The following is a 27,857-nucleotide window of genomic DNA, read 5'->3' as shown; positions in this document are numbered from 1 at the left end:
TTGTGTATTTATACACAAGCACTCATATATATTCAAATAATTTAAAAAAAAGTTCATTTACCTGTTACTAATGTTGGGAAGTAACGGAATACATGTACCGCCGTTACGTATTCAAAATACAAAATATGAGTAACTGTATTCCGTTACAGTTACCGTTTAAAAAGGTGGTATTTAGAATACAGTTACTTTGTTGAAATAAATGGATTACACGGCGGTACTTTCCTGTTTCATATTGTGGCGGGTCAGGACTGTTTGGGTTTTGTTTGACAGCTACGTTCTGTTGTTCCAGGCGGCAGCGTTACGGTTGCCATGGTTACAGGGTGCCGCTCTCTCTCTGCGTGTTTCCTGGGTGAGAGAGGCCTTTTTGTTGTTGTTGTGCTAAGCTAATAGGCAGAATGCTACAGGCATAGCTCTAAAGAATGTAGCATCATAGGCAGTGTAGTCCGTGCTGCAGGGAGAATGGACTGCCATACCCGTTATGTGTCTGTGAGCGAGGGAGGGAGAAAAAGGAAAAGTACGAGCTGTCATCGAGCTGTCATCGAGCAAAAACTGGAGCTGGAAGCATGTAAATATAATAATAACCACTGCAGCCAAGAAGAGTGCCTGACGAGCCCAGTAGTAAGTAAGCTATTAAGACTCGACTGTACACCGTGTTCGTGTTTTCCTCCAAAAACAATAAGTCCCGTTGGAGCAGCCTTTCAACGCCTCTCTCTATCTCTCGCTAGCAAAGTTGACCCAGACAACAAAGTAAAGCTAGTTTTCAGCTACGAGCCCGACACAGAACCGATGTATTAGCCAGAGGTCCCTTTACTACGGTTCGGAGCCGCGGACCTTCAGTAACAGTAATAAATCACAGCAATATTACATTCATGTAGTTGTAAACAGCATGATAATATATTAAGTAATCAGAATACGTATTCAGAATACGTTACTCTCATTGAGTAACGTAACGGAATACGTTACAGAATACATTTTGGGGCATGTATTCTGTATTCTGTAATGGAATACATTTTAAAAGTAACCTTCCCAACACTGCCTGTTACTACCACACACCAAATCCGGTTGTTGGTACTTGCTGGCTTGTGTTACCACTAGGTAACAAAAGCTCAACGCTGGGCCTAGCATCCTGGAGCACTTCTGTTGTGTTTTGTACGTGTTTTGGAGTTTTTACGTGTTTTGGAGTTTGTACGTGCTTCAGGGTTTGTACGTGCTGCTTTGTCTCTAGGTGCCACCATAAATACACTTTTATTTATTCACTCCACATAATAAATAAATCATATAATACAAAAAGCAACTAGTCACATTTCAACTTTTAACTATTTAAATTTTCAGCTCTTTCCTTTTAAATAAATTTAAAATGAAACAACACAAAACACTGCAAATCACAACACAGTTAAATATAAATTAAAATATGAAAACAAAAAGAAGATGCACATTCTCTGTCATATGGGCCTGCATGAATAAACCTTCTGAATCCTTTATCATCCGCAACTGAAAATAGTTGTGGATCATTACTATACCTTTCTAATGTGACATTGTTGTCCCTGGCTTTCTTTCTCTCTCTGTTTCCCTCCCGCTCTGTTCCTGTGCTACTGCGAGTGTAACTACCGCCCCTCCCCCCTCTGCCCAGCGCAAAGCACAAGCCTCGCATGCGGAGTCAAGCGGAAAAAAGTGCGAGAGAGAGGGTGAGAGAAAGAAAAAAAAAACCACGGCTCTCGCTCGCGTCGTTCACGTCAAAGACCCGGCTCTAAGAGCCATTTTGTTCGCGACCGCCACATCACTAACGGGCACAGCTGATGGCACAGCCAGGGATGAAGAGGAGTTTACACTTGTATCACGAACGAAATAAGGCTTCATCAGGTTAACGTGACACACACAACATTTTTTCCTATGGTCTGGGGTACCTGCAAACATTATCAGCATCACTCAATTTCTCTTGGACAGAGTAGGGCCCACCGAATTTTGCCTGGAGATAGGGTTTTCAAAACAGCCACTTGATGATGGGAACCAATCAGCAGCTGCCAGCTCTCCAATTAGAAAGAGAACCTGCAGAGACACTCAATGGCACAGAACACACACATGGAAGAAAATCCAGACACTGATTCAAAATATGACCAGGGCCCTAACACACACTGGTGATTAAGAAGTCTGAAAAACTCACTAAAACAAATTTATCAAATGTTAAACACTAGGCTTTAAAGGGTTAAAAAGAAGGAAAGCAATGGCTGGCTCTGCAACAGCCGTCATCCTGAAAGATCCCAGAAGACAATTAAAGTCTGTGATGGCTGAATTATTTTTATGGTTAAGAAAAATAACTTCAGAGCATCTAACCAAGTCGAGAACAATCTTGAGGAGGCAAATGCATCACTGTCAAAGTCAAGAGATGTCCTCATGAATCGAAAGTTTGCAACAAGGCTTTCAACAACTAGAGGGTTCTGGAAAAAAAGTATTTTTGGACAGATGAAACCAAGATGAGCTTGTACCAGAATGATGGAAAGAGAAGCACACGGTGAAGAAGAGAAACAGCTCATGATCTGAAGTGTACAATATCATCTGTCAAACATGGTGGAGGCAATCTTATGATATAACAATGTATGGCTGCCAGTGGTACCACACCATTGGTGTTTATTGATGATGTGACTGCTGATAGAAGTATCAGGAGGAACTGTGAAGTGTACAGGGCTATACTGTCTGCTCAGATTCAGCCAAATGCTGCAAAACCCATCAAACAGCAGTTGGTAGCACAAATGGATCATGACCCAAAGCATACTGCAAAAGCAGCCCAACAGTTTCTCAAGGTAAAGAAATGGAATATTCTTTGATGGCCCTAATCAGTCACTTGATCTCATCCCAACAAAGCGTGCTTTTCAGTTACAAGCCCGAATACAATACTGGATACAAGACAATCACAGAGAGACCCACAAACAAGCAGCAACATTTTTTTTTTCAAGCCTCTTAAAATGGAAGCCATATATAAAAGTGGCTGTCATTTACTAAACAGCTGATCCAATACTTTTGTTAAACTTTTTAAATTAAAGCTGAAAATCTGAGTTTTTATCATACCTTGAAGACTATTTAAAACTGACAGTGGTGGTGTACAGAGGATAAATTACAAAAATGATGCCATTGCTCGGATAAAACTTATTATGACAGTTACAATACAGCTAGACTAATGAGCAGACATAACACAAAACTAATAGTCTCATTTTGTGTAGACTACAGTGGAGGATAAAGGCTACAGCTGTATGCTACACTGTGGTATATAAAGGCACCCTGGCTTTGGGTGACGGCTAGTTTTAGCACAGAAGATACTGTGAACATCTGCAGAGAGTCTGCAAGGAGCAATTTAAAACCGAACATGCCCCGCTGCGTTTCTCCCACCATTGGGCTGAAACATGACGGCAGGCAACACAATGGGACAGTGAAGGGCCTAATTATTGCCCCTATCATTTGCATAATTACAATGTTTTTTTCTAAAGCAGGGGCAGTATAGAAATTGTAAATTGTAGTGGACTAGCTGTCTTTCCTTAGTGGAAGTCATATTTAAATGGAGAGAGCCTTTTCTGCTAGCCAGGCAGCCAGGCAGCCAGGCTCAGGCAAGAGGTCCCAATCAGCCAGCCTCACAGACTGCTCATTCAATAGGATTTAAAAAGCCAACTGTGTGGAGAAATGAGAGTTTTGCCCCCCAAATCATATGGAATTACAGTGCTGGTTGCATATGGGGGGAGCCAGTGGAAGGCACAAAAGCCCACAGGAAGCAGCTATTTCTGTGTGTTTTATTAACCCAACCAAGCAATTTAATTCTTTTGTTCGGGGGAGTTCTACTTCATTGATTAACAAAAGCGGGGATATAATTTTTTCAGCCCCTTTTGAAAAGCCTGAAATGTCAAGCCTTTTAAAGGAGATTATTCTGCCTGTGTGCGATGAATAGAGCCCAGAGTAACCTTTTGTCTACAATTAAATATTCCAGCATAAATATAAAAGAAAATCAGAGATGGGGAAGATTGAGTCAGGAGAGATTGGAGAGGTAGATCCTCTGCCCGATAGTGGCAACAGCCTGGCTCTAATTAGATATGCCAGGCGGGCTGTGAGCAGTCACTCTCCACAGCACGCCGAGAGAAGAGGCAGCCTGAGAGAAGAGGACAGAGGAAACCTATCTGCTCATCTGTCTGTCCAGCGCCTTCCTCTGGGCATCCACAAGGTATTTCAGGAGACTTTGTTTTGTTTTGTTTTCCGCCGTTATTTGTTTTCCCGACATCTTAGCTGCCAGAGAGGAAGAGTCTAAAAGGCAATGCCTTCTGGGAACTGCATAAGTAGATAGGGCTGAATGGGGGAAAAAAGTTGTGAGATTGTTTGTGATTGTGAGGAATGATTAGGATGACAATAAGATACTTTAGGGACAAAGAGTGTTTTTTTGGCACTCTGGAGGTAGACAGTGAGGCTGTCTGAAGGATGATATTAAGTTTTGTATCCCTGCAGTGCTGCATTTGATTGTGTTTTGTGAGTTGCAGTTGGACTTGGCATTTGCATTGTGCACTTAGTAGGCTGCAGTGTACAAGGTGACCTGCATGCTTTGATAGGAAAGCCGTGTGTTTATTCCTCACGGAAACATACATCCGGTGATAAAGTTCTGTCATTAGCTGATTAGAAGTTTGTGCAAATGATCAGATGCTTTCCTCTAAATCGCACAGTTGCATGTAGTTCTGCTGGTTCAATTTGTGCTGAGCCAGTGCTAGTTAAAGTCAGGTTATAACCTCCTGTCAGCAGATTATTTTCCTGTCCAATCATTTTCTGGAGTGACTTCATTAGAACGACACCATTTCAGTAAGTAGGCGTGGTGCTTCTTCTTTTGGCTTTTTGGCATCATGTGGTCATACATGGGACACTTTTTGACACAATTTTGGTTTCCTCGATTTAACCTGATGCTTGATGTGTAAAGTTCTGCAGTTTGTCTTCATACAAGCAAATTACTTTGAAATGAAGTGCTGCTGTGATCTTTGAACAACTAGAATTGTTTCTATCGTCACTATAGAAGGGCGCTCAGAGGAATGTATTAGAGGAATTTGTTTAAAAAACAAACAAAAAGAATATGATTAGTGGATTGTCTTTCATGTGAAAACATTGCCACACAATTCTGACATATGAAAAGCAGTATTTTTGAAGGTTTGTTGCTGGAGATAAAAAAGCCAAAATATATCTGAGTGCATGGAGGAACACCCTGGAGAGCTTTTCAGCTACAAAAATCATGCAACAGTTTACACAGTGAAAAAGAAAGAAGGCAGTTGCTTTAATGGCCTACACACAGTTGAGCAATTCAGTAATAATTACAACTGTGAGTTAAGTTTGTGGTGGTGAGCGTGGCGGTGACTCCGCCTGGAAAATAGATGCAACAGGTTCTCTAGGCCAGTCAAATGACTTGATGATGTCATCGTTCTGTGTTGCTGCTCCTTCCTCACTATTTTAAATTCTCTCATCTTTAAGTTCTCTATGAAGGTGAAATGTGTCTTTTTGCATCAAGCAAGTTGAGAATGTTCATCTTTTGTGTAAAAAGCTGCTTTTCTTCCTCTGTTTTTCCAGTCAGGATGCCCCAGAAAGACATTGTGACTTTTTGCTTTTGTGCCAAGCTTAATTCAGAAGTAGTCACTCCATGGAAGTATCCATCGCATATACTTTGTTTTGTACTAGGAGTTTAGAATGAAATCAAACTAGATGAGCTTTCAGGGGAAAGACATTTTTTATGTACTAGAATAAAAAAAAATTTAATGTATAGAAAACTACAAAAGAAGTCTTTTAAATATTAACAGGTTTAATGAGTCTTGTCTTTTTGGGAATGATAAATGATAACCATGATGAACACAGTGTGAGTCACCAACACGTTCACAAATGTTTATTCAGCTACTGTGTTGATGATAAATGAAGCCCTCCCCTCGTTCAAACAGTGTCTCACAGATTGTATACTGACAGAGTGCCAGCCTGGAGTTAACTGGTGGTGACATGTTGGTCCCAGCTGATGAACTCACGGTGTGCCTCTTGAGATGAATTACCTTGTGTTTGAATGTGAGTTTGATAGATTTCAAAGAAAATCCTGTTTCTGTACTGAACAAAAGCTTCGCCTCACCTGACGCGATGTTACATCTTTTATTTCCGACACAACAGCAGTGCTTGAAAGTGTTTTTTCTTAGAATAGCATCAAATCAAACCTGAGAAACACTGTCCCACTTTAGTTTCACTCCTTTAAATAGACATGCAAAGGTCCATGTGGGCATACTGTCTCAGAATATTAACTATTATTAATATTCATTTATTGATGCAGGCATTTGGTTAGATAGTAAATACTGTATTCTGATGAATATAAGTCTCCTCTATTTCATACAGTTTGAGGTATGCATATCAGACAGTTAGCAAGATATAGTCATTTTTATGGTAACATGAAAAGTCAACATTTTTTAACAGAAAGTTTTTGGATCCAGGCTGTCTGTAAAGCAGTCAGTTGTATCTACCAAATTCATCGAGGTTAACATAAATCATCTATGTGTGTGTCTTGCTTCAGGTTATTTGTTTGATGTGTGGCCCCTCAATAACAATCAGCATGTTCTTCTGGAAAAAACGAAACAAAACATACTGTCCACCCCTGTTGTACCTTGTGCTGTATTCAGGATATTTTCTGAATATTTGTTTTTCCCAATCTGTCCTGTTCACTCCATTGATCATCAACTCAATGAACATGTTTCTTAAAAGAAACACAGGAAGCACAGTAAAATATATTTGATTCCCTTGGATTATAGTTTACGGTACTGTGCAACTTGAGCCATCCCTCTTTGAACAGTGGCTGCTTTTTCACTCGTTTTCAGTGCAGTCCTTGGATCTTAGCCCACAACTTGCTATATCTCAGCATGGTGTGCAGTGTGTTCCTAAAACTTCAGAGCAAACTGGACAAGTGAAAGACAAATACAAATGTGGCAGGCAAACAGTATGTGAAGGTCATGTTCTTAAGAATTAGGAAAAAATCCTGTAGAGACCTGACAAAGGGCCTGAGCAGTGTAGCTGGCCCTTCAGTTGATCCAGCTTCTGTTTGCTGATGATTCATCAGAAATGATCTCAGCGGAAGGGTGGAAGAAGGGAAACATGATCAAAATCTGTTACCAACCCTGTTTTAATCTTAATCTTAACAGTCAACAGAAATACTAAACTAAGCTCTGCAAGAAGTGTACAACGTGAAAAACCCATCTTTGGGTGTTTTTTTTTTTAATCATTTTTTCTATGATTGTGAGAACACCCTGGTCCTTATAAGTAATGAAGCACACAACACACACACACTTACAGCAGTGGGCCTGTGCTCAAGCAGTACTAACACACATACATAAATCTAATGTCACCTCTATTCCAGCAGCCTGTTTGTTCCCAGAGGGCATCTTCAGAGCTTTGGAGGGCTGATTGGAGGAGACAGCAGTAATGACTGCAGGTCAGGAGGTCACAGCCCTGTTATGATAACTAAATTCCCGGGTCAAACGCCTTAACGGCAGCCTGCTGTGACTGCTGATGATGCCCCGATAACAGCAGATGAATAATACACTGTTATTTGAACAGTTTAAATCAGAATTAAATCAAGATTCATTCATAAATTGAATTTTCTTCTTGCTCAGTTGTCATGCCTCAAGTACGCCAACTCGGTAACCCTGACTGACCCAAATATAAGCTTTTTTTTGGAAAGTTATTTTATTTTATCATGCATTTAATTTGAAAATATTACAGTGGAAGAATTTTGAATGCTCACAGAAAATACGTTTGTGTATGGTTATAGACAGCAAATCAAGCAGAGCATTTCAAAAACGTACAATTTTGTTCTAATAGTTGCCACTTACTCTGCAGACAGACCACAAAACTGCAAAATACCTCACCATGTTCTTTTATCAGAAGACAAACCAAGGTCATTTTATTGCCTTTTAACTTTTTAACAGGAAATTCTTTTTTTATTTTTTTATTTATTTATTTATTTTTACACCAGAGTAGTTATTTGAATCAAGGCTGGTTGTAAAGTGGTCAGTTTTATCTACCAAATTCATCAAGTTTACACATTTTCTGTACAAGGCCAAATAGTCTTTAAACATTGCGTAAAATCCTATAATTAGATTAAATATCAGAGACACAGTAAAAAAAAAAAATGTTAGTGAGATTTATTACATAATCTGAATTTTATACCAGTGCCAGTGCAGGTTCTTAGTAAGGAGTTACTTTAGTTCAGTTCTTTTCTCATATGCACAACACATGGTTATTGTTCTACAGAATAATCAAACTGGGACTTAGACAGTGACTGTAGAAAGCTGTTTTCTAAAGTCATTGAATGGTACTAAATGAAATAGATATAATTTTTTTTTAAAAAGTGTCTGTTATTTCCACATTTTTGACCATTAATGCTAGAAATTGTGTTTGAAAAGTTGTCGACCACACAGTCATCATCTCTCTACATCCCCGAGCACACATGGAAACATTCAAACACGTACAGTAGGCAGGTAGTCAGACATACAATATTGGCACACTTACTTCTACAGAGAGTCAGAGCACATGTATAAATCTGGCATAATGCTGATTTTTACTTTCCCCAAAGAGGACTGCTAGCTTGGCAGAAAGGAAACAAGAATTATTCAATCAAAAAGCTCTCCTTCCATATCCAGATTTGACTCCAGCCACATAAAGCTGGCCACATAATCCTTTTATCAAACCTTCCGATGCAATATTTTTATTGGAAATGCCCAGAGAGAGAAATAATATTAAGGTCATTTCTATATCTAGTTTATTTTTTTTCCTTAGAAAAAAAAAAAAAATCAGCGCTGCCTTCCATTTTTATCTTGAGACAATAATTACTTCAGGTTTGCGGATGGAGACCTAACTGCTGATTATGAAGGTTCTCTGCCCACTAAGGGAATCTCTGTCTTCATCAGTAATAACAAAATCAAATTGCCCTCATTAAAAAAAAGTGTGTGCGTGTGTGTGCGTGTAGAGTTGGGGGGGGGGGGGGGGTGTTCCACTGTGGTGACCCTCGGACAGGCAGGTTGAGGGAAAATGTAGTCGGTCAGCTGGTGATGTTGGCTGCTACTACTAATATCTCTAAAGTGGTAGATATGGAAGCTGTGAGAGCTGCTATTCCGTCCTGTCAGCGTTTCACAGCTTTATATCTCTGCTCGCCAAAGCTCAGTGGGCTGAGCTTGGTGTGTGCAGCCAGTGGGGTTTTCTGCTGGACTGAAACCATTTTCTCTACTGGAGGAAAATTATCTCCTTTTCTACTAGCTCCTTTGCTTCTAAGGGGTGTTTTGATTGTTTTCTGTTTCCTTCCTGGTGTGAATATAGCTGATAACCTACAGTTATATGTGTAGCTGTTGATCTAGGTGAGATTCTATTTGTATGTACACCTGGCTGGAAAAGAATGGGATAACTATCCGTACATATAGGCTCAAAGCATGTGAACCATCTGAGAAGTTCTATTCAGTAATAATTTGTAAAACTTGGTCTGATCCAAGTCTCTCTTGCACAGTTTATCCTTTCTCCATGCTCTTGCCTCCAACCCATCAAGGCAGAGGGCCGCCCCTCCCTGACCCTGGTTCTGCTGGAAGTTTCTTCCTGTTAAAAGGGAGTTTTTTCTTCCCACTGTTGCCAAGTGCTTGTTCATAGAGGGTTGTCTGATTATTGGGGGTTTCTCTCTATTACTGTAGGATCTTTAACCTATAGTATAAAGCACCTTGTATAACTTTTTGTGTGTGACACGTGGCAGGTGAAGTGAACAAAATGTCTGGCAGCCTCTTTTATGTGATTTATTTTGCTAGATTTGGATTCAAAAAATGTTTTATATAGCATGGAGACATTAACTCCGTGGGGTTTGGCTACAGTTACTTTCATATTGGTCTTGAATTACTGTTAATAATAATGGATTGGATTTATATAGCGCTTTTCAAGGCACCCAAAGCGCTTTACAATGCCACTATTCATTCACACACTGGTGGAGGCAAGCTACAGTTGTAGCCACAGCTGCCCTGGGGCAGACTGACAGAAGCGAGGCTGCCATATCGGGCCATCGGCCCATCTGGCCAACACCAGTAGGCGGGAGGGTAAAGTGTCTTGCCCAAGGACACAACAACCAGGACAGAGAGCCCGGGGATCGAACCGGTGACCTTCTGGTTACAGATACGCTTCCCAACCCCCTGAGCCACGGTCGCCCGTAATAAGCTGTACGACTGTAGCAAATCATAACGTCACACTGCTTAAGTGCTAACATGAGAAAAAAAAAAAACACATCAAGCACAGATGTGTTGAGTTTTTAGCATTGCTAGAGACTTTTTTGTAAAAGACGGATGATTCCTGATGCTAGTCAGCTGTAGCCATGATAAGAACAGTTCATTCACCTGTTGGCTTATTCCAGTCGTACGTTCCTGAGAGATGGAGTGGTTCAGTAGCTGTGGAGTAGCTCAGTGTGAAGCCGGTCTTTTGTATCAGACACAAGGAAAAACAAAGCCAAGGTTCTGCTGTACAACACAACAATGGACAAAGACTGAAATAATGCCCATAAAAGATGCCACTTTTGGCTGTCTGACCTCAGTAATGGCTGCTACTCTATCACACTGATGGAATGATGCAGCCTGCGACCTGGAAATTGATGTCTGGTCAGTGGATCTGAGAATTAAGTGGCTTCTCTCCATTAGACTTTCTGACCGGAGTGGCCATGTAAGGTCCCAGACTGTGTCTTCATCTGGGTGGACTGGTAATGGGAAAACAAGTCATAGTTCACTCTGCTGCATAGGTGTATGTTTGTGTTAGCGAAACAAATCCAACAGCTACAGAGCTGCGTGTGCGTATGTGTGTTTGTGTGTCTAGAGAGCTATGATTATCCGCTGGAGGAAAACAAGTGCAGAGTGAGGGGTCCATTGTGGAAACAGGATTATAGCCTGTGAGGGAGAACAGAAGAGTCTCTGCTTTGTGTTAATGTGCAGTGTTTTTGAGTATAATGTAAATGGTTTGATTTGCGTTCTGTGCGAGTGTGTGTGTGTGTTAGTTGATGATTTAAACAGTGAGTGTGTCTCATTAGTTTTTTTCTGCTGAATATGTAAACCTTGTTGTCTTGGAATGCAGGCCCAGGGCACGTGGTTATTAATATGACAGCATGCACACACACACACACGCACATATGCGCGTGTGTGTGTCTGTATAAGTAAACACTCCCACAATCAGACATCATTTAGTTTGTTTTGATCAAGGTGTACAACCCAGAGAGAGCACAGAGACAAGAAGAGCGAAAGAAAGGAAGAGAAAGAGAAGGCAGACTTTTCTTTCTAAGAGTTCCCCCATGTCAGTCGTGTAAGAAAGCCACCAAACCAATAATTTTGTCAAGTTCTTTTTTTAGCGGAGCGGCTGAAGCGTCTTTGGATTGCCACATGTATAAAGGCAGCCCATATAAAGCCATTCACAGCACTGAATGAACACGCCATCTGTGGGGCTTTCTTATTTCCTCTTCTCTTTTCTTCGCCTCCTTTTTCAAGCCTTGTAATCAAATTTGAGCAAAATCAAATGGCGGGAGGATAGAGGGAGAGCAGTGGGGGGGAGGAGGGGGGGAGGAGGGTTCAATGAAAGTACCTTTTGTTGGTCTGAAACGAGCAAGTAATTTACAAAATGCCCTCCCTTTGTGCAGGGGGCTAAGGGAAGAAAGAAATCAGTAGCTTTTAGAAGCTAGGCCTTGCGCTGCGACGGGCAAGATAATGAAAGCCGTCTTGTGTTTGTGGGCTAGAGAGCATCTCAAAGGCAGACCAGGCCCCGGCTCAGGGTTAGCTCGGCTGCTGAAAAAAAAAAAGGAAGGAAAAAAAAAAAAGAAACCCTACAACACTCTCCTCTGTGCATGCGTGTGTGTTTGTGTGTTTGGCAAAGAGCGGCAAAACAGGACTGCTGTGCCCGGCTACTCTTGGCAGAGACACTCTGAGGAACAGGCAGAGTTGTCGATGCTGAGGAGAGAAGAGGAATGAAAGAATGACTTCAGTGGCTACGGGTGGTGCTTCATCTCCTCTTACCTGGTGTCCTGTCGCAGGTGCATCTGGCCGGCCCTACATACAGAGGTGGCAACACCTCCGCAGAGGAGTCTGGAGCTGGAGAAGAAGAAGAGGAAGAGGAGGAGGAGAAGAGAAAACATCCTGCAGGGATCATTGTGCTGAAGGATTACGAGGAGCAGGCAGAGGATTTGAGCTCGCTGGTATCATGTTGCGTCCTTCTGTTCCTCTGCTTCCACATCACGGGAGCTCAGCACCTGACTGGTGAAGGGACAGTCAGCCTTTACCTGCGTGGACCTGCTACGTTATTAAGTGACACCTGGTTAGATCGCTCCCAGGGATTATTACAGGTCAGATCATTTGCAACATTTAACTTCTGTTTGTGCAAAAACTAAATTAATCAAACTTGTTATGAGAGTAAAGGGAAACTAACTATGTTAAACATATCTAGAAGCCATTCATCTGCGTAGATACGACAGATGTCTACAGAGGAATAATAAGTTGTTACACGTTATATACTTAACAGCGTTACTAAAAGTTGTAATGACCACATTTGTCCTAAAAAGTTGTTGTAAGGTTATGTTTAAATGTGTGATGGGTGTTTGTGTGGCCTACAGACTCCATCCTGGTTGACAGTGAGTGGACTGATACCTGAAGACACCACCTGAAGTGCAACTCATGGTGAGTCAGGACAAAATATGTAACGGGTTTCTCCTGCTTCCCACACACACACACACACACACACACACACACACACACACACACACACACACACACACACACACACACACTATTCTCACTTTTTAATCAGCTGTTTGTCTGCGTGTGCCTAAAGCAGCCACTGCCTCTTTGCTCCATGCTTGTCTTCATCTTACAAATCTTACATTTGAAGTGCCTGAATTATAGTGAAGATAATTAATGAATTTCATATGAACTATATTAGATTCTTCTCTTTGTGTGTGTGTGTGTGTGTGTGTGTGTGTATTAGCTTAAAAAGCCTTTAAAGTTTTCAGATAGAAGAGGTGTCACATTAAAGTAACCGTCAAAGTGTTATTCTGATATGGCTTTGAACGTCTTGGACCTTTGTACTCCTCATTTTGTTCTCTGCATTGAAGTCTTGAATTCTCAGCCAGAGAAGATCGACATAAGTGAAGGAAAACTAATCTGAGCTAAAATTATGTCATGTGATTTCTAAGTTAGAAATCACATGACATAATTTTTAATTGCAAAAATTGTGTTTGATTACAGACTCCTTGTGTCAAGAAAGTAGTGCATGTTTATACTGCTGAAAACACAAGCTGATTTGTGTTGTCAGTGAAACTACCTCAGAACCTTTCTCTGCCCCTGCTTCCTCTTGTATAGAAGAAAAACGAACAGTACAGTGAAAATAAATGAATAATTATTAGCAAAACAATCACAAAGTCGGATATTAGAAGATTAAGACTAGAATGAATGATGTCATCAGGTGCTGACCTTCTGACCATAAAATGAGACACACCCAAATAAAACATGAGTGAGAATTATACATTTTTGCACATCCTAATTTACAGTGTTTGCTGTCTTACTCTTAGGTACACTGACCTTATTTAAAAGTCGAATGCTATTTTTTCCACATTATTTCATACTTGTACTCCACTGTAGTACAGAGACATTTTTTTATATACCTTTTACTTGACAGCCATTGGCTGGTTATTTCGCAGAAGCTGACCAGCAGTTTGAACACACATGTGAGTCCAGTGTGTGTGTATTTACGTGTTAGATAAAGAAAGGTTTAGGATCTGCAAACTTCTCCCAACATCTCTTATTTTGTAGAAGATTTTGCAATATTATTTAGTTGTTTTTATATGTAGCAGCACCGGGATTTGTCTTTAGTTGGTGTCATGAGTACAAAGTGTTTGTGTGTTACTCATCTAAGTGTAGGTTCAGATTTATAAATGAAAGCTAAGCCGTGCAATGCAGAATGAAGCGACCATATATACGAAGCAGCAGTGGTGGAATGTGCATGTGGGAGGCTGGAGGTTAGTTGTCATGTTTATCAAATATGTGAACCAACTTCATTTGTTATTGTCTATCGATACAGTTAAGCAGTTTATTAATATATTAAGCAGTTTCTTGCCACATCTGTATTAAAGCACAGAATGATATTTCATTAAACTGTTATTCGCAGGTGCTCCTGTTGTTTTAGAAGAAATGGATTGAAATGTATCTATGCCATTTAACAGTGTTACTGATCATGCAAAGTGGTTTACATTTAAATAGCGCTTTATTAAATGCACTTGAAGCGCTTTACCTGTGTCAAATCCACACCACCACCCTTAGCATCTGCAGTTAAAATAAAACATGCATGTCTTTGGATGGTGGATAGGCACAGAGAAAACATTAAACTTAAAGTTAAAGACCCAACAAGGTTCAGACACAGACTCCACTTACTGTGAGACCGACTGATATTGAGTATCTGAGGCCATTATAGACTGATCAGCCAATAGTATCATTATGTATACACCTATGTGCATACATCCATACATACGTAACCTTACAGGACTGATTGATACTGTAAGTATTGATGCACAGAGAGCAGAGAGTATTGTTAAGAATGATGTTAGAGCTGCTTTGCTAGACAATCTATGTGTTGACACCTTTTTAAAATATCCCAAGCATTTGTTTGTACATTCCTGTATCAGCTGAACAATACATTGACCTGTCTAGAGAGCACGGTAGTGTAAAGAAACCTTTCACATTTTAGATGTGTTGTTTTGCCAGTTGAAATTCAATCAGCTGTAATGTAAAACTGAGTGAAACATCAAATCTTTGCTTGCAAGACTGCAAAGAGAAGTTTTGTTTTGTACTTTCGTCTAAAAAAAGCTCAAAATTGTCAAAACTACTGTTGCTTTATAAAGCTTGTAAGTGCAGACAAAATGTAAAATCATTTATAATTAAGTGTATGGCTTATTGCCCTAAGGAGTTTTGCCATTCTGAATGTTAAATTAGAATACGTGCGATAGTTAAAATTTAATTTGGTTAATGCTGATTTACCTGAGTCAGTCACCCTGTTACGGAAGTTTCATGCTGTTATTTCTCCTCCTCCTCGTTTTTTTTATTCAGGAAACAATAAACAAGCGAGCCACATTCAAATGAGCTGATTTCTCTGTTGGCATATTGAAATGTCAGAATTTGCACTGGAACAAATACGCTGGTTAAAATTCAATTGGAACAGAATGGGTAATGACCTATCTTGGTGTTGCCACACGCTAACAGGCAGAGTCCCAGACTGCCTGGAGGGTTACAGTCACTTAGTCACATGGCATGCATCAGCGCTTTGATTGTCACCGACACATCTCTGAGCCCCTGGCTCCCCAGCACAGGTGCGAGGATGCGGGGGCGAGGGGTTGGTGGGGTGGGTGAGTGCAGGGGAAGATAAGCATACCTTTTCGCCATGCAGTCAAACTGTTTTTTTAGATTTCATACAAATAAACAAAATATTTGACTTTACTAAAACGGTAAAGAAAAACAACAAAAAAGGTTCAAAAGATAATTTTTCTTTTTCATTTTGTATGATTTTTATTTTTATCCATCTTGCAACTGATATGAGCACCTTATGTAAAACAGCAATTTCCTCTACACTGCTTGTGATGCACAGCTATGGATTAAGTTGTTTAAAAGAGACATTAGTTTGCTGGATGGATTTAGTGTCGAGATGCAAGAGGGTTGTGGGTATTGTGCATTAGTCTCCTCTCTGAAGCTCCTGCATAAGAGGTAATGAATATATATGTGTATGTATATATGCATGTGTGTGTGTAATTCCTATATCAAAAGGAATACATAGAAACTCAGTAGAAATGGTAATTATAGGGAGGAAAATCTAACTTGATCAGAACTTCGCATCCATCTGTTAGCAGCACAACAGTAGTAGCATTTGGACTAATCATGACAGGCAAAACAGCTGAAACACAATCTGTAAACAGTAGCTGAGTACCTTAAAAGTCATAGTAAATGATGAGAGCCGGTGTGCTCCCCAAGTGGATTGCAGCCATCAATAAAATGCTATTATGAAGATGCTAGAGGTTGACAGCATGCTGCTGGATTACGTTACTTCTTCCTATAACTCTAAGAGGTCCACTGGGTTTACAGGTCTTTGAGCCCAAGCATCATTTTTATAACCTTTTATGAATCTTTATAACTCCATAAATGTTTTATGGTGCCTGTAAACATGAATCGTATGAAATAATTGTTTCATCTGTGATTCCAGTTGCTCCTTGTTATCTTTTCACCTCTTCCATCTGTTATTTTCAATTTGACCGCAGAAGCATCGCCTCTATTAAATCTCATGGGTTATTAATCTCCTTTAGGTTGGCAGTGTGTTGTGACCCATACAGCTCCCTGAGGACCCTCTAATAACTGCTAATGGGCTGTTAAAGTAGTGGGCAGGGCCTGCGCCGCTCACGACTGGATGGCTAGGTCTCACTGCCAATTACAGCTGATCAAGCGGGAGAGGTTGAGGGTGTGAGTGAGACTGCACCTGCATGCATGTGTGTCTATGCGTGTCTGTCAGTCACACACTTTTTCCACCCAGCTAGCTGTGAGTCATTAGCAGCAGCAGCTAGTCATTAAGCCCGTCATTTCCTCTGTCTGTCAGCTGACCTGCTGATTTGGACAGCTTCTATACTTAACCTATGAACTCAGATCCCCTTTCTTGTGAGGAGTGTGTGTGTGTGTGTGTGTGTGTGTGTGTGCGCGCGCGTGTGTGTGTGTGTGTGTTGCAGTGGAGGGCTGTGTGCAGAGCATGTTGTACAATCAATCAAAGGAGCCATATTTAATGTCGGGTACATGTGTTTGGTTGTGTGCCAGTCATTGCCGTGTGTTTCTTGGTTGAACAATATTCTGTGAACATTAGTGGTTTCAGCGTGTTTTTTAAAAGTGTGTTACCAAACCTGAATTCAGGCAAGATCAAAGGCAATACAATGAACTGATTCCTTTAGATTTTTAATGATTTTAATGATGGAGTTGGCGTGATGTTTAAAATCCTCTCTTATAAACTGTTACGTTTTGCAGCTATTGCCATTATGTAAAGTGCTTCTATAAAAGGGGTAGAAGTAAAAAGATTACCTGAGACTCGGACTCTATAGCTTGTATTTTGAGTCACTCTACTAATCTCCCTAATGTGAGAAACTTTTGGCTTGCTTTTTAAAATCAAACAACTAGTGTGAGTAGATGTATAGAGTCTAATCTGTGTAAAACTGTGTTAATGTAGCTGTATGGACTATGTGACGTCTCTGTTGGGTTAAAATCTGAACCAAAGTACGCTAGAGAAGACAGCCATCATTGAAATGTGATTTTCTTGTAACTTTTGCTAGCCTTGTTTCTCTTGACTGTCTTTATACAAAGCATCATATCTCCACTGCCACATTCCTGTAAATACAGTCTAATTACTTTCAAGGATATGCTGCACTTTTACCAAATTTTATGTCTTTGCATAATAGTACTTTGAAAACCTGCTGCAGGGGGAAAAAAAAAATCATATCCTCCTTCATTAAAGTTTTGTACAGGTGTGTACTGTTCCCTTCATTTAAATATCCTCTAATACCTTCTGACTTCTCCACCACTGGGATTAACCTTGTGCTACTTTGTCTTAACTGCTGCTTCGTGTGGCTCTCGGGGAGCTTCCTGGAGCCCTGCTAGTGGTGATAGAAGCAGAAATTAGGCAGCTTTCTGCCCCAAAGCTGCTGCATTAAGACAGCCCTCACCTTGGCCTGCGGGAGTCGCGTTAGTCGCATAGCTAATCCAAAAGCTAGCAAAGTCAGGCAGTCAGACCTTGAGCTAACTAAAGCTACCTCTTTGTCTTCCCAAGATAAGGTAATAGGGATACTGAGGGGTTAAGGTGAAGTTTTGTGGTTGTATTTCAGTTTCAGGTGCCACTTGTAATGGATGACCAGTGACTATCTCAGTAAATACAGGCTGTCTGGTAGAAGAGAAGGAATCATGGGGGTATTGTCTTAAGAGGATAAGGCAATGAGAGGCTTAGAGAGTTGTATCAGTGGACCAGGATGGGGAGACTTGCATAGTAATACCTGCTATCTAGATGTGACACCTGAGCTTGGCCCTTGAGTACAGTAGGCAGTGTTAATATTCCCTTTTGTCTTGTCCTGATAAGCTAATGAGGTTTATAGCGAAGGGTGATGGGAGTGTTAAGAGCTGCATTAGTGGACGGAGAGGAACAAACGAGAGCCAAGCTGTTAAAGCTCCTTGTTAGAGTCCGTAGGGCAGGTTTCAGCCCCATGTGTTGTCTTGTGCTGATAAGGAGCAGAGGACAGAAGAGGAACAGGTTAAAATTAGAGCTCAGAAGCGGGAATATTATGATCGACATTTCTTCTTTTCATATATGTAATTTCTGTTTTCTTTCTCTACACGTGCTTGTATGGATTGTTTTAAAAATATTTTTCAAACAACTTAACATACTTTCACATATAGTTTGCTGTTAATCACTGAAATGAAACAAAAGAGTTTGACAAGTATTTTTTTAATGATAGCCACTTAAATTTGTAAAGGCTGTTGCACAGTATTTCCATACTACATTTGAGTCTAATGTGACTAAATATAGCCACGACCAACTTTATGTATAGGAAAGTATTTATCCTATATATTCAGCTTATAAGATTGGTTTAGCAAAGGCCATATTCAGGAAGCACAATAGTGACCATATCAGAGCTTAAAGTAAACACTAAGCTCATATCCATCAGGAGGCAGCAAACCTGTCTTCTAATAAAGAATAAAGTTGCTCCAAAACTATTTATGGAGCCAAGATAGTTTAAAAGTATTGCATGTGTCATTTGTCTTTTCAAACCTTTTTTTGCTGGCCAAAAAATAAATTTAGTTAATGTTGAGGGTTTTCTTAACACCTTTGTAACCCAGTTCTTTACGGTTTTCAGGCAGTCATTGCAAGTACAAGCAAGAAGTAATCACATGTTTTCTGCTGCCTTGATTAGTGGATTAAAGGAGGAAAGTGTAGGACTCAAAGGTGGGATGAATAACAAAAAAAACCTTTATTCAGTGTTAAAAACAAACAAACAAACAAACAAACAAAAAAACAGAAATCCAAATCCAGACCTGGAATCAGGAAAACAAAGAGCACACAGTGGATGAGCAGACACAATGACAACAGTTAAACAGAAGGACTATTTAATTTGAATCTATTTATTTAAAATGGACAATGCAGTTTAACATAGCCCAAGTACAAAACATGAAACTGATGTACCGCACATAAGTTTATAGCTATTGCTAATTTTCAACAATTGTCCCTTGTTGGGCTTACAATCAAAATAGATACATTTTAGAACAAAACATACATTTTCATAAAACCAAATGACATCATAAATACAAGTGCAATTAATCAACAATACATTAAAATAAAATTAAAAATCATTAGTTAAAATGACTACATTTCTGATTTCCCTTCCCAAACTTTAACCTTCAATATAAAGGATCTAATGTCTGTAATCAATTTGATATCGGTTGGAAGTGTGTTCCACAGATGGCAAGCCTTTATGGAAAAAGCTGACTGACCGAATGTAGATCTGCGATATAATATCTTGCAGTTGCCGTTCACCATGCTCCTAGTAATACGATTACTATCTTGTCTCTGGATGTATCTATTGAGACACTCTGGGGCCATCCTATTTATACATTTAAAGACTAATTTAAGAAAACACAAATGATTAAAACTCTTAAAAGCTGCTGAAGTGGGTATATAGTGCCGAATTAACTTAAAACAATTCAGATTAGCCTTGATCGTCTTAGAAATCTTCTTTACGTGCTTGTCAAATTTAAGATGTGAATCTAAAATTATTCCAAAAAACTCAAAATCTTTGACCTCCTTTATTTCTTTGTTCCTTAACTTGATTTTAAAATCATGAGATAAACTTCGTTTCCTAATAGAAAAACACATAGAAACTGTTTTTTTAAATTCAATACAAGATGATTATGTTTCAGCCATTGTTGGACATCATTTAGATGTACCGTTAAGGTGTCTGCTGCTTCGCCAGGTGACTTAGTTGGTATGTGTATAACTGCATCATCTGGCAGCTAGCTTTTGGACAACTAGCAGGCAAATTATTTATAAACAAACTAAACAGCAATGGGCCAAGAACAGATCCTTGGGGAATACCGATTCAGTTTTCCAACATGGATGGCTTTTCTTTATCAACCCTCACACACTGTTCTCTTTTGTGAAGATAGGACTCAAACCAATCAACTGCTTGCTTTGAAAAGTCAAATTTTATCAACTTGGAAAGAAGTATGTCATGGCTGACAGTGTCAAAAGCCTTTTTTAGGTCAAGGAACACTGCACCCACAACATTACCATTATCCAAATTACACTTAATATTTTCAACAAAATAGCTATTTGTCATTTCTGTGGAAAATTTTGGTCTAAAACCAAACTGCATTGGGTGAAGCAGTTGGTTAATAATCAATTAACTGTGCTGCCACAACCTTCTCAAGCACCTTCGAAAGAACAGCGAGTATGGAAAACACAAAGGATAATCAGGGAAGTCGAGTTTTGGAAACAAGATACAGGTGAAGACCATAAAGATGATGAAGGGAGTTTTTCAAATTAAAAAGGCTAAAATAATACAGAAATAATAAATAATAAAGAAAACGTTAACAGGAATAACAAACAGAGATGCTTGGTAGCTGTTACTGACTTTACACCAACACTTTCTACAAGTAATTCTTATATAATGAAGCTGGTAAGTTTACATAGAAATATTACGTTAAACTGTTCATCTTATGCATTTCATAAGATTTTACAAAAACACAAATGGGCTAATTCTTTAAGTCATTTTGTTGCTTGTATGTGACACAATTGAATTGAGGCTAAAACCTCAACAAATACATAATAATAAACATAAATAATAAATAAACAAATATTTCACTACGCTCAATTTTTGCATTTTAATATTGCAAAAATGGATTAACTAATGCTACACAATGGATATTTTGGTTAATATGTTTAGCTGTGAAGCATCACATTTTACTATTGCACAAAGTTACATCACAAAAACTCAAACAGAAATCAAGAGTAAGAAAGAATGAATATTCCTTCTTTTTACCAAATGTGTGGACACTGTGAAAAATATATGTTCTTGTAAAAAATAATGTATACATATCCTTATGGCTAGTTTTTTAATTAAAATTTTGTGACTATTTTCTTAATTATTATTTTTAGCAGGGAATTGTAAAACAGGATGTAATGTTCTGAGAAATTGCCGTGAGTTTTCACATTCCTGTGTTTGAATAAATTCAGATTATATGAGCTTGCTGATGCTGGTGTTTTGTCTCCCTTGTATTAAACAACTGTTAGTGATTCTTTTTTCATATCATAATCTTTTTTCCTGTATCATCTTAGAGGGATGTTATCAGAAATACAAAATTCAGTTTTTATGGACACACACGTACACATCTAATTTTTTACACAGCTCAGAGGAGGCATAGATTTTATTCGATATTATTAAAAGTAGTGCAAAGAGCAAAAGTAGATCTTTATATGTGTAATTTTCTTTTTTCTTTTTTAACTATTTTTTCTCTGTGTGGCTACTTTAAGTAATGCACCAAATATTTGATGGACACCAGCTATAGAAACAGAAAAAATTAGTACTTAATACTTTTCTCATCTTGGAGGTAAAGTGGTGTCACCAAACTAAATCATGCACAGAGTGAGAATGAATGCTGAAAATAGAAGGTGTCAACAAAGACATGGCTCTGTGTGTGTGCTGCCTTTAAAGATGCCCGGTGGATAAGCAGCAGCGTGCGCTGGTGTTTGTGTCTGAGTGTGGATCTATAACTAATGGTGCCGATTATGAGCCAGAAGATGTGGCCTTGTGTAATTGCCTGCCATTCATCAAACAGCAAGCTGACAGCATCACAATAAAAAACCCAAGGGGAGGGGGGAAACCCAGGAGGACAAATGACTGGAGGTTAGCATACATGCACACGCTCACAAGAAGTTCGATACACATGTGTGAGCGTAATGTAATACAAACACAATTAAACAGAAAAAAAGTATTTCGCAATGAAGTGTTCAACATAAGCTGCTTTTACTTTACAGCTTTAATTCTTCATCTGTGTGCGATTACACTGATACTTCAGCGAAACATGTTGATGGTGCAGTTTTGTCTACTTTTGATATTAGATTATATACTTCATCATTTCAGGTATGAACTAATACTTGGAATGTCAGCCCTGAGGTTTAATAGACCTCTACACCTATTATTGATTGGAACCTGTATTTGTGAGCATACAGGCTTCTGGATGTGCGTATATGCCAATCGCTGCTGTTGATGGCAGTGTGCGCAAGCCTCTTGAGGCCTCAAGGCCTCTCAGCTATGTCATGCTCACACACAAAGGCAGACCAAGCCGCGCACACATCGACTGGCACCCTGCTCTGCTTTTAGAGCCATTACTGTCAAACAGCTGTTAGCATGTCAAGAGAAGTGCTGTTGATGGGATAGAGCAAAGGAGGGAGAGAAGCTGAAGGATAAATGGTCAGGGCCAATAGATAGATGGATAGATGGATAGATAATTGGGCGTAGAGGGAAGGAGGAGGGGTGCAGGGGATGAAGTGGTGAATGGGGTAGTTTGAAGGGAGCGCAGATGGGGGGTGAAGGGCTGGGCTAGGCCTTCTCTAAGTGAAGACAGATTGATGTGGGTGTCAGAGAGGACTCCAGAGAGGAACAGCCCTTTATTTGACAGTCAATTATCAGATAGACCCAGTGGCCTTGCAGTCCAACAGCCGTCACCTTCATACAGTACACAAGTGCGTTTCAAACACTGGCTTGGGATCTAGAGTTAGACAACTGGAAACGAAAATGAGGTCTTAAAAATATCAGTTCCAGCTGTGATCTGTATCATACTATACTTTGTGGTGTTTCTTACACGTTTATGATACTGACATACTAAGTAAACCCAAGTGAGCAATAAAACAGCATTGAGTGAGTTCAGCAGTTTTTCAGTTTTAAACACATTTTTGAGAGATTATTTAAAATATTTGTTCGTTAAAAAAATAAATAAATTAAAATTAAAATTAATTAAGCACAGTACAAAACTGATAACCTAAACATATTCAAATAAACAAGAGAAAACATCTAAAAGTTGAAACAGAGATAGCTGGTAATTCTAGAAGCAGCCCAATTTTAGTTTAAAAATTGAGTTTAAAACAATGAGTATGTGAGTAACTTTTGAGGTAAACCACATTTTAGTTGTGGATTTGTAGAAATTACCACCTTTTATTCTCAACCTGTCACTGATTGTGTTAAAAACGAATTGAATCATTTGGAACATTCTCTGTGGCATCAATTAGCAGTATGTTTTAAAATAATTTCAGTTCGATATCTCTGCAGAAACATGATGTATTTTTTTCCCACCACTGTGAGACTCATTTGCTAAATCCACCACAACATAGAAAGCAATATTTCTCTTTTTATGAGCTTTGAAAACGATGTTGCCCATGTAGCAGGTTCTTTCAGTGAAGCACACTCACCAGGAATGGGGAAGTTTTTGAAGGGGCCTCACAGAGCGCGGCAGCCTTGCAGACAAGGTCGGCAGAGTTGCGTTTCCATTGGCTAGCTGTGGGGTTTGGCAACGAAGCCTCATGTGTGCTATTCAGTACTTAGCCTTGAGCTGGATGCCACAGGGAAGTGTTACAAAAAAACCAAACCAAAACAACAAAAAACCTCCAAAATAAAACAAAAGCATGTACACACACAGAGATTGACATGATTACTGCCCACTGGAGCAGATACATAAATAGATGCACTGTAGAGCCCTTTAATTTCACAACTAGAGAACATGGTAGTTGTGTTCAATTTAAACCAAGCAGGACAGGTGGAATACTGAATCACTTAGTCTTAGTTTGAAACCACTGGATGCACACATGGATAAAAAGAAAAATCTTCAAAGGTAAAAACAACATACAGAATACATTTGAAGAGTGCCGTGTGACCCAAAATATTACGCATGATCTTTGCAACACACGATCTTTGTTTGTTTATTTGTCACCTCCTCAGGCACAATACAGAATTGAGCTGTCAAAAGTTTCACATCTCTATCACATGTTATAACATCATCATATTATCAGCAGCCACCTATGACAGGGATAAAAACACCCATTTGTAGTGTTTATGCGCTTACAGCACCTTATGATTACGCATCATATGATTTTTATTCTGTGATGATAGCATCACCTTTATATGCACAAAACCTTGAATCCTATATTATGATGCCATCACGTTTCCTAGCAAATGCCTAGCAACTAACTAAAACCACAGACCACACAACACTGCAGCATAGCCATGTACTTGTATCTGAAATGTGCTGACTTGGTGGTTCATCTGCTGACTGCTGAGGCATACATTTCAAGAAACAGTTAAAGTTCATAAGTTTCGGTGTATATTTCTTTGTGTAGTATATCGTATATGTATGCATATACGGGTGTCTACCAGTCTGATTGAAACTTCGCATGAACATCGTCATACATACAGCGATTACTAACATCTAAATGTTTATTTTAAAAAAGATACATATTATGATCTTTCATGTCACGTTCAACACACATCGCTGCTACGTAACTCACCCAAATTTATGTCTGCAGCTGGATTTTGTTCGAGTCAACAGCAGATGTGGGATGAATGATTTGGAGGCTGCTCAGTAAAACATTAATTAGTAGCATTTCAAAAGCTCGTGTATAACGGAAATCAGTGCAGTGCAGTGGTTTGCAGTCACCTAACAGTCATTTGGTGTACGATCTCCGGTTAAGTCTCGCAAGTCATGCTGGGAAGAGCAAATGTGGCAAGCTATCTGCTGTTGGTCATCCCTTGTGAATAAGGGAGCAGCTGAAAGTCGCTATACATGAGTGGATCCAGAACATCACTGATTTCCAGATTGGTTTAAAAAGGTTTGAAAATTGCGTCCTAGTCATTAATGGGTTACTCATCCAAAGATAATGCAGGTGATATGAAAACATTGGCAGTCTCTGTCCATGGTGCTGAAAGCTGTTAAACAGACAGACAGACAGACAGACAGACACACATAGGCACACAGGATAACACAAACACTTCAACACTTTCTCAAACAAAGCTAGTTTAAAGCCACGAGTTTATATAGACGCAGTAATTGGACTATCTAAGAAGAAAAACATTCTAATTTCTTTGAAAAACACGTGGTTTGTATATATTTCATACAGTTGTGATGTTGCTGTGAGAAATGTCACCACGAATGGTGTCGTTCTCTGCAGCTGTTGGGCACTTCCAAGATTTTTCTTTGTTAATAAACGAAGTTGACGTAATTTTCATTTTCTTTCGGCGAGTGCAGGTGACTAGAATTAGACTGAATTAGTTTTAAATCGTTTTCTGGCACCTAAACATAATTCTTCTTGATGATTGGCTTTGTATTTGCTGCATTATGTATTTTTTATGTTTTGGTGCGCCGAGGACGTTTGTCAACACGCCTGTTCTATCCAGTTTTTTGAAGAAAGTCTTTCCAAGACTTGATATTACTCACACACACACACACACACACACACACACACACACACACACACACACACACACACACACACACACACACACATAAAATTACAGCTGTTTTGTGACCTGAAGATCATATTTTTGGTCCTTCAGTGAATCTATTTTCTTTTTTTTTTTACTGAGGGCTGATGCTAGCACTGTGCACTTCATATTGGCATACTTTCATAGAGACACGCAGTCTCTAATACTGAAAAGGCAATATCATATGAGCAGCTTATTTTGAAATGCAGGTCAAGTTAACACCATTTAAAATAAAGCCTAATGAGATCAGGAAGACAGTGGCACAGCTTTGTTTCTCTGAGCATTTTCATGGCGTCAGTGCTCTTTTTATGCAAAGTCAACATCAAACCTTCTACGTGTCTTTCACCTTCGCTGATCTTCTTTCATGTTGTGCTTTTTAATCGCAAGAAGCAGATTCAAAGAACAGTTTTTTATTTCTCAATGTTAACTGCACATTCTTTTCAGGATTCGTGAATTAAGACAAAGTTATTAAGAGACCGGTTGTCTTTCTGTGAGGTGTTTGCATTAGGAGGTGCTGGAGCAGCTGCTGTGTAGATAGAGAGATGATGGAGACAGGTGGAGCTTTCACGGCCACATCTGCGAGGTGCTTCTTCGTATTCCTGTCCTTACTCCTGTGATACATCTAGCATCTATAGCTTGGTTCTTTGGGGCTGATTTAATGTGAGCAGATTTAGTTTGTTTGTGTGTCTGTCAGCAGTGTGCTATCAGTGCCCCCTGCAGTAAAACCAAAGGGAATAAAGAGACGAGGGAACAAGAGGGACACCGCGGAGGAAAGATATGGAGAGAGGGAGAACAAGAGGATCGTTTTCATTATCTCCAGCCCACAGAGGAACTTAATCACACTCATACGACCGAGAGGTCTTATAGCCAAAAATGGGATCCTGTGAGCAGAGGTATCTGGCAATTTGCAGCAGTCACACAAAAATGCCCAAATCAAATGCACGAGGTTTCATTTGAACAGGTAATGTAAATAAAATGGCAGGAATTGTACACAGTGCCTAAAATCTGCCACCCTATTTTTTTAAAAGATGAGCTTCCATGAGTGTATTGGGCAATGATGTCCTTTTTAATTTCAGGGCTCCACAAGGAATGGAGCTACAGAGGGAACAGTATGTGAAAATACATTTACTTTCATCCTCTCTTTGTTTTTGCAGAAGCGTTTAGTGTTGAAGGCCTCGTGTCGTTCAATTGTTCCTCCATCAATTCAGCTGCTTTTTTTTAAAGCTGCTTTTAATCTCACTCTTACCGTTATATGTAGGCAGTTACTGGATCTCATGAAGGTCTGAAGGCTGTCAGTGGCACCAAATGATCAGATTTCAAGGCGGCGAGTGTCCGCAAAATTGAAAGTTAAGATCTTTTTATTTTTCTTTCTTTCCCTTTTATTGTTTAATTTCTCATATTTTGCCACAGACCAAGACCATGAGCAGAATCTACTTTCAATTTGAAACATTTTGGCACAAAAAAATTTCAACACCTTCAACCTTGGGTAAATCCTAGCCTCTCGTGATGTCGTTTAATCAGTACCGGGTATTCAGGGATATAAAGCGTGAAAAGGTATAGACAGGATTGTTCGTATTTAAAATCTCTGACACAGTTAAAGGAGTGTGTTTCATTTTCTGTTAGCTGAGGGAAGACAACTGTGATGCGCAGCTGCTTTCTTTCTTGGTGTTGTAGCCATTTGTAATCCAGAATCTAGCTGTGCATTTCTTTTGATTCCTATGTGAACAATATGCTAAAAATTATGTGCAAATTTCTGCTATTTGTCTCTAATTTTTAGCTAAAGCCTCTCACCACTGTCATTATTTTTACATATTTATTCAACAAATGCGCCGGTATGTTTTTTTTTCGAACGGTACGCAGAATAATAGTACAAATACTGTCAGCCACAGATTTTACATACTCAGCCCCGATCACCTAAAATATCCATCAAAAGATGCCATCAGTTATATTTACTTACCTAAATTTACCGATTAGAAGTCCATAATTCCTTTTTCTTCCCAGCAGCTTTATTCTTTGGAGCTTTTTCCCCCTTGTGTGTCTCTAGCAGTGTGGTTTTAGCTTTAAAGTGTCTCTCCTCTCTGCCTAATCCTGTTAAAGAGGCAGCTAGGGCTCCAATAGATGGCATCACAGCACTAGGCTTGAGCCATCTCTCTGCTCTGCTCTGTGGTGCAGTGCTGTGGTGGGATGCTTGTGAGCCGCGAGCCCTGCTGGGATGTGGACCACATTAACAAAACATAAA

General features: G+C 39.5%; 1 protein-coding gene and 1 long non-coding RNA gene across 2 annotated transcripts; one reads left to right on the top strand and one right to left on the bottom strand.

Moving 5' to 3' along the window:
• Positions 1-74: 74 nt before the first annotated feature.
• LOC146498924 (uncharacterized) lies at positions 75-19,117 on the top strand. Its single transcript, XM_085136786.1, has 3 exons — positions 75-4,201; positions 12,065-12,373; positions 12,641-19,117. The coding sequence occupies exons 1-3, from the start codon at positions 3,995-3,997 to the stop codon at positions 12,689-12,691; spliced, it is 567 nt and encodes a 188-aa protein (XP_084992912.1). The 5' UTR covers positions 75-3,994; the 3' UTR covers positions 12,692-19,117.
• LOC146498923 (uncharacterized) lies at positions 18,886-27,857 on the bottom strand. The gene is made up of 2 exons (XR_014870035.1): positions 27,576-27,857; positions 18,886-26,332 (listed from the first exon to the last, which is right to left on the bottom strand). It is a non-coding gene; the product is annotated as an uncharacterized LOC146498923 (long non-coding RNA).

Source organism: Neolamprologus multifasciatus, chromosome 17, assembly GCF_963576455.1.
Source record: "Neolamprologus multifasciatus chromosome 17, fNeoMul1.2, whole genome shotgun sequence".
Classification (NCBI taxonomy): Eukaryota; Metazoa; Chordata; class Actinopteri; order Cichliformes; family Cichlidae; genus Neolamprologus; species Neolamprologus multifasciatus.
The sequence above is the reverse complement of the archived record's forward strand: the minus strand, read 5'-3'. Positions and strand labels throughout refer to the sequence as shown.

Coding starts and splice junctions, on each gene's coding strand:
- LOC146498924 (XM_085136786.1), top strand. CDS start 3,995: ATGGGGAAGATTGAGTCAGGAGAGATTGGAGAGGTAGATCCTCTGCCC. Junction 4,202..12,064: donor TTCCTCTGGGCATCCACAAG/GTATTTCAGGAG, acceptor GTCCTGTCGCAG/GTGCATCTGGCCGGCCCTAC. Junction 12,374..12,640: donor GCTCCCAGGGATTATTACAG/GTCAGATCATTT, acceptor TGTGGCCTACAG/ACTCCATCCTGGTTGACAGT.